Source organism: Egretta garzetta, unplaced genomic scaffold (assembly GCF_000687185.1).
Source record: "Egretta garzetta isolate BGI_Z169 unplaced genomic scaffold, ASM68718v1 scaffold60, whole genome shotgun sequence".
NCBI classification, from domain to species: Eukaryota; Metazoa; Chordata; class Aves; order Pelecaniformes; family Ardeidae; genus Egretta; species Egretta garzetta.
In genome coordinates, this window is record NW_009258269.1 from 3046711 (window position 1) to 3047133 (window position 423).

Consider the following 423-nt stretch of genomic DNA (forward strand, 5'->3'; position numbering starts at 1 on the left):
ATATTCGGGCCCTGCGTGCCCCCCATCCGCTTGGAGAGGTACCGGGATGTCTTCAAGCAGCATGGGTACCATGTGGCCAGGGATGCCGCCTCGCTGGACAGCCACCGCCTGCAGCAGATTGGCATCACTGCCACCGGGCACCGCAAAAGGATCCTGAACTTGGCGCAGCAGACACGGATGCTCGGTCAATCCCAAGGGGGACCCGCAGCAGGAGACCCCCTTCGCCGAGCCACTGAGGTCCCTGATACCCCCCAGGCAGGCAAGGATGCCATGAAAGCAGAGCCGGGAGGGGCTACTGACACCTTTGGGACGCAGCAGCGTGTCACTGCGCCCGCCCAGGCGTTGCCTCTAGAGAAGGACCCTGCTCCTCCCCTCCCGAAGCCGGTTCCCAAGCCCCGGACAGATTTCCCTCGCTCAAAGCCG

The 423-nt window shown here is 64.5% G+C and overlaps 1 protein-coding gene across 1 annotated transcript in view; it reads left to right on the forward strand.

The window, feature by feature from the left end:
* The window catches only part of ARAP3 (ArfGAP with RhoGAP domain, ankyrin repeat and PH domain 3), a gene marked incomplete at its 5' end in the record, with an annotated part of 19472 nt that continues 19049 nt past the window's right edge, over nucleotides 1-423 (forward strand). Inside the window, one exon of the mRNA XM_035889133.1 lies at nucleotides 1-418. Within this exon, the coding sequence (XP_035745026.1) occupies nucleotides 1-418 (418 nt within the window). The remainder of the gene's footprint in view (nucleotides 419-423) is intronic.